Source organism: Pyrus communis, chromosome 12 (assembly GCF_963583255.1).
Source record: "Pyrus communis chromosome 12, drPyrComm1.1, whole genome shotgun sequence".
Lineage (NCBI taxonomy): Eukaryota > Viridiplantae > Streptophyta > Magnoliopsida > Rosales > Rosaceae > Pyrus > Pyrus communis.
In genome coordinates, this window is record NC_084814.1 from 1,383,019 (window position 1) to 1,389,635 (window position 6,617).

The following is a 6,617-nucleotide window of genomic DNA, read 5'->3' on the forward strand; positions in this document are numbered from 1 at the left end:
TGTTTTCTCTCTGTTTGGAGGCGTACGGGAAATGAGAAACGGGAAACGAAGAACGAAAGAGAACAACAAAGGCTCCTGTAATTTTTTGGGGGGTGTCTTTTATAGACATCCCAATGTACCGAATCCAAACCCTCTTAACTTTTTGTTCTTGAATTTCCAATTATACCCTCAATTGGTAAATTTAAATCAAATACAAATACTAAGTTGGACTTGGGTTGTACTAGGAAACAAAATTATCTAATTTAAGGAAAAATATTAAGCCCAACTCAATGGGTCACAAACTTTACTAGAGTAGCGTAGCTAAATGAGATCTTTTTGCTATTTAAAAAAAAAATGTAGAAAAATTAAGCTCCAATTGGCTAGCTAAATGACTAGCTAACTTTACTTTGTGAACAGTAACTAGCTAGATTTAGCTAAGATGAGAAAGAAAGTTAATTTTAGCTAAATATTAGAAATTATAAGATTGCATTGTTTGTGGACCTCAAGAGAAAAAAAAGGACTTGGATTGTTAAGTTTAGGGAAAAATGATACTAAAATAGTTAGTATGGTTGAAAGTGGTGGCTCGCCAAATAGCTTGTGATTGCAAAAGGTGTAACTAGTCTCATCATTGAAATAGACTCTCTATCTACTATTATTTTGCTCAAGCAATCTGATAAATTTCGTCCTCTTTATACAATTGTGACAAATTGTATGATGATGATGAATAGTTCGGTCATATGTCATTGAACCGTATTTTCAAGACGTGAAAATGTATTGATGATTAGATGGCGAAGTGGAGTTTCAATATTGATTTGGGCAGCCTTGTTTTTCATGATCCTCTGCTTGGATTGCGTCTGCTCTTATCAATGATGTGCTTGGTATTTATAAAACGAGATATGTTTGTTCTGATACTTTGAGTTAGTTAGACTATCTCCAACCGAAGGGTCCAAAGGGCCGAAAATAGCCCGAAAACCATCTCCAACCGAGGGTCAGGCCAAAGGGCTTGTGGGCCCCACTAGAAAAAAGGCCAAAAGGCCAACCGGCCAGGCCATATCCTGACGTCATATTTTATTTTTTTAATAGTTTTTATTTTTTATTTTTTACATTAAGTAACATGAAACAACATTAAACAATATTAAAATACATGAAGTAATATTAAACAACATAAAAAAAAAATTTAACAACATGAAACTTAAATAACATTTTTAAAAACATTTAACAACATGAAAATTATTGACAATCCATAACATAAAATTATTGAGGTAATTTGATTTAAGTAACCATAGTAATTCAATTAAAATAATAAATTACGTTTGGTTCTATATCCCTTTGGCCCTTGTGACAAGGTTATGCTTGGCCTGGCCCTCGATTGGAGACCGTAAGAAATATGACTATGCACTGTTCATTAAAATATTAATTTCTTGGAGGACCAAAGGGCTAAACCAAGCCCTTTGACCCTTCTTCGGTTGGATATGGTCTTTGGTTATCTAGGTTTTTTCCCCTTGTTTTTTCTTTTTTTTTTTATAAAACAAAGTGCTATTTCATTCCTTCAAATATCATCTTCGATTTTCGCAAATAACATGGTCAAATGATTTCCGTTATGTTAGAGATAAGGTTGTTCAACATGTTTTAATGACTGCATATGTTCCTTCTAAACATCAGTTACCCGATATATACACAAAGTGTTTGTCCTCCCTAACCATTCACCAACATGGTGTCTAATTTCCCTTGCGTTCTTGTCCTAAGAAATGTTCTCTTGGTCACCCTATAACCAAGGATTGTATGATCACTCACCATTGAATTTGATATCAAAGGTAGAGAGACTACGTGAAAGTAATTTTAGTGTTTTAATTTGAATCATTGATATCAAATCCGAGGTTAGTTAACTATGAGAATTAAACTCTTCTTGTCCGTTAGACTTCATCAGTGTAAATAAAGGCTTATTCTTCTGTCAGTGTAAATAAAGGCTCCTACCTAATCCACAAGATCATTGTGTATTTATCTTTTGTATTCATGTATTGTCTTGTAATCGCTTCATATCCCCAGCTCGAGTGGGAGTTTTGTACACGTTCCATAGAGTAGAAACTCATAACCTCACTTACATTTGACGTATCGAATCTCTTTACAAGGACCACGACGATGAAGAAGCAAGTAGAGAATTATAATTCGAAGCTAGCTAAGGTCACGAGCACAAAATAATCCGTAGAGAGACAGTATGGTCCAATCAGAATGCACGAGTGAGTGAGTTATCAATGAGATGCGCCGCTGAGTGAAAGGGATCATTCAGCACTGTGGTCTGTTTGGTTACGAACATATCCAAATTGGAATGTTGGAAGATCTTACAATCTTGTCAAACAAACCAACCAACCAACCAACCAACCAAAGATTCTGTTACGTATTTGTCTCATTCAAACGACCTTCTTCTTAAAATTTCCTAGTCACTGAGTTTTCTCTATTTCATTTTTCTCTGGGTCTGACCGAAACGGCATTGTATATGCATTTTCATGCTGCAGCTGCTGCTGCTGCTGCGTTTGAGTCAGAGGGAAAATAGTACGGACATGAGACAATGAAGCACTCTAAACCGGCTGGGACCGGTGACTAATCGGTCTTGGGAACAGAGTAAGTTCTCCCAGGAGAAGAGAGTGATAATATATTACTGGCTGTTGTCGGTTGTCAGCTGGCATGCATGGGTGTTGGTTTTGGGTTCCCTTGGTTTTAGGGTTTCTATATATTTGGTGCTTTGGCAATATGGCCAAGGAAGCCATATGCTTTAACTTTAACCAGCTTCTGCATGCTGTATATTGTCACTCGGTTGCTTTATTCCTGGGGCTAACCTCTCTTTAAGCAAAGAATGCTTGCTTGGAACATACATAGGGACAATCAAAACCCAACTCTCTCTCTCTCTCTCTCTCTCTCTCTCTCTCTCTCTCTCTCTCTCTCTCTCTCTCTCTCTCTCTCTCTCTCTCTCTCTCTCTCTCTCTCTCTCTTTTGATAGCAATGAACATATAGAGCACGAATACACCGTCACACTAACGTTCTGTATCAATAAATAAAGAATGTGACAGTATATATCCGTGTCATATAAGTTATTGTCTACATATCCTTATTTCATTGACACAGGATGTCACGTGATAATATATATGCGCCATATAAGTTACTCTATATAAATAATGAGTTTTTGTATTGCATTACATGCCCATGTGTCATGATTTAGAGATCAAAGCTTTTTAGTTAGTAAGTAAAGAGAAAGAGGTTGCCTCCTTCCAAGATCTTGTTGAGAAAGAAAAGCATAGTCAAGGTCCACTGACGGACCACACAGCTGAGCTAGCCATTCCTCTCTGGCCTCATCTTGTCCATCCTTCTTGTACTTGTACTGTGAGTCTGTGGCTTGGTCGTCTGGGAAGCAAATTCAAAACTATGTCTCAAACTTTTATTACAACTTTGTTATTTTGTCACTACTCCTTGTCTACTCTCTATGTGTGGGAGTAAAAGAGAGCTATTCTGTCACATATGATATTCCATTTGTTTCATGGCAGTATTCCTTAATCTTCATGAAATGTACAAATGATCATCGTGAGTTAATTATTGGGGCGCCGAATGTGTACAAATTTAATACTGTGCAACTAATATTAGTAAATGATTTTTTTTTTCACTTAATAAATAAGGTTTTTATTAGCTAAAATGGTATGTAAAATTGTCATAATTCTTCATTTTGGTCTTTGAGATTTAATCAGATAGGAGTGGTCCTTGAGATTGTCTATTGTCAATCATTTTGATCCGTTAGTGAAAACTCTCATTTAAATTGAAGAAACCACCAATTCAAGGGAAGATGTTGATTTGACAGAAATACACTCAATTTAACAAGTGTTTCCACAGAAGAACCAAAATGATTGACGGTGGACAATCTCAAGAGCCACTTCTATCGATTTTAAATCTCAAGAATCATTTTAAATGAAAAGCCCAAATAGTATGAGATTTTGCATTATTATATTATATTTTTCATATTGTTTTGCTTGTTATTCAATCGTGAATTGAAATGACTACAACACAAATTAAAAAGGGTAAAGCAAAACACGACACGTTTACCACTTATCATTGTCCAAATCATGGGAGACCTCTTGTTGCATAGTACAACTACAAAAAAATTCATCGAATCATACAAATGAGGCAACCATTCTTGACTTCCTAGCTAGTTTCTACACCATACCACTTTTCTCTTGAACAAAGATTCTTGGTATTATTAGCAGTGAAATCAATTCCATGTCATTCATGCAAATTAAAAATCAAGTTAAGGGAGTAAATCCGGTAATTCAGACACGACAAGGAACCAATTAGTTGTCCAATACATATAGCTGACGTGGTAAGTAGGTTACTGAGTTTTTCAAAACCCCTCTCTCTCTCTCACTGTGTCAAAAAATTAAAGAAAACAAAAGGAGAAAAAACAATAAGGAGAAAAGTATATGATGATACTGGATACATGAGAAGCATGGTCGTGGACAAGACCACCTTTAACGTTAGGAATGTTCTGTTTTCAAGTTTATAATAATGTACTTGGAAAAGGGGATTATAAAGCCATTCAGCGATCCTCCCCAAAGTAGATCTCCATCGCAATCCCCAACCCTTTTCCTATTTCCAATGTTTGATTACATTGATTAACTCTACATTTCTTTTGAATTTGAACATTACTTACTCCAATGTATATATCATCACTCTCCAATATGCTTGGATCGTTTTGTTGATCCTTTTTTATTAACGGGTCTTGGTATAGTCTCCCGTTTGTATTTTATCTATTTACTTTCATTAGTAATAAATTTGGTGGGGGAGGAACGGACGGGGGGTTTACAGGTGTAATGGTCCTCTCAACTTTGAGGGAGGGTAGGTGCCTTCGCATGTGACTGTTGCCGAAAAGCTAATCTCGCCTAATCTTTTTTTTAATTTGAAAAAAATAATATAAAATCCTAAAAAATATGGGGTATGCAAATAAATCTGATGTTAATACATTAGAAGTCGAATGTTTTTGAGACGAGAGATTTTCTCCTGCAATCGTTGACCACACCTGACAACTACCAAACGAATGAATGATGTATTATTTGAATACATGACAATCATCCATGTCATATGTGGTGCCACTGAAACAATATATTAGTTTCAACAATATATTATTTGAATACATGACAATCATCTATGTCATATGTTCGATTGATAACATGTTTTGTTAATTCCAACAATTTTTTTTCAATCCCGTATAAAATCCCAACTCCGTCCCCGTAGGTCTCTTAATTTATGAAGCAAGTTCCAAAAGAAACAATAGTTTGTAATAAGAACAGATTTAAAATATTTCAAAATTGACTGTACGAGTAAGAAGACGATGCTACAACGATGACTCTAAATTTAGTTGTAACTTGGACTTGTGTGCTTAGTCCTTTTTCGATCCACCACCACGAAGGGACTGCCAAAATACAGGCCAATTTTTTTGAGCTTCAGTCCAACCCAAGAGGGAGCCTTCCCTCATAGGATCCCAGCTGGAGGACACAATCCCATAGCTGACCCCCAATAGGGCTGTCCCAAAGAAGACAAATGACACAATGAAGGGCACCCACGTGGGAACATCAATTTTCAGACCAACTTTCAAATAGTAAAAGAAAGGGAAAAACAAGAGGCCCAAAAATAATGGAAGCCCAACTGTGAAGCCCATCCTTCCAATCATCCTGTTGGTCACCACCTCTGGTATCACTCCTTCCTCTCCTTCCTCCTCATCTTCATCTTCGTCGTCGTCGTCGTCGTCGTCGTCGCTATCATTGTTTCGGGTCTTCTTCGGCTTCTCGGTAATCTTTTTCTTTTTCCTTGGGGAGGGTCCGAAGCCTCTTGGGCTTCTCAAGGTGGCATTCAATTGTTTCTGAGTATTTGGGCATTGTTTTGTTGTGGAGATTGGGTACTGGATTTTTATATCTTCTTTTAAACTGCTGGTGATGGAGAGGCTCCAAGGCTTAGCGTCAACCTGCAAGGGAAATTTTAAAGATCAAAACTTTACGAGCAAAAGACTTCTTTTATTCGAGCGATATTCTAATTCAATATAAATTGCAGAAAAAGATTCAAACTTAGGTGCGAGTGACAAATCTGTTATAATTAAGTTAAATTACACAAAAACAAGGTGAAAACAAGCTGCAATTTCCATATTTTTGAAATACAAATACTATTTTCCCTTTCCTATTTTATTCTCTATTTATTTTATTTTTACTAATATATTTTTTCAGTGATTAGGGGTTGGGGGCACATAAAAATAAAACATTTACTGCCATTTTTCAGTGATAAGAACCTCAAACAATCCAAGAAAAACTACATAATCTACTGCACTTATTCTTTTTCTTTCTGAATCAAGCGAACATATATTATGTACCTACACGAGAGAGAGAGAGAGAGAGAGAGAGAGAGAGAGAGAGAGAGAGAGAGATGGTGATACCTTATTAGGTGATGATGATGGTGATGATATTTGGTGCTGGGAAGGAATCAGGGAGGGCTTGGATGATGACCATGAAGCGAGCCCTGCTGCAATTGCAGCCATGGGATTGGTAATTGAAGCTCTGGTTTAGAAACAGCAAAGAGCATTTACCATGGCGGGGATTTGAAGGGCCACGAAG

The 6,617-nt window shown here is 36.5% G+C and overlaps 1 protein-coding gene across 1 annotated transcript; it reads right to left on the bottom strand.

Moving 5' to 3' along the window:
- Positions 1–5,225: 5,225 nt before the first annotated feature.
- LOC137711462 (protein PAM68, chloroplastic) lies at positions 5,226–6,617 on the bottom strand. The gene is made up of 2 exons (XM_068450708.1): positions 6,440–6,617; positions 5,226–5,977 (listed from the first exon to the last, which is right to left on the bottom strand). The coding sequence occupies exons 1-2, from the start codon at positions 6,539–6,541 to the stop codon at positions 5,396–5,398; spliced, it is 684 nt and encodes a 227-aa protein (XP_068306809.1). The 5' UTR covers positions 6,542–6,617; the 3' UTR covers positions 5,226–5,395.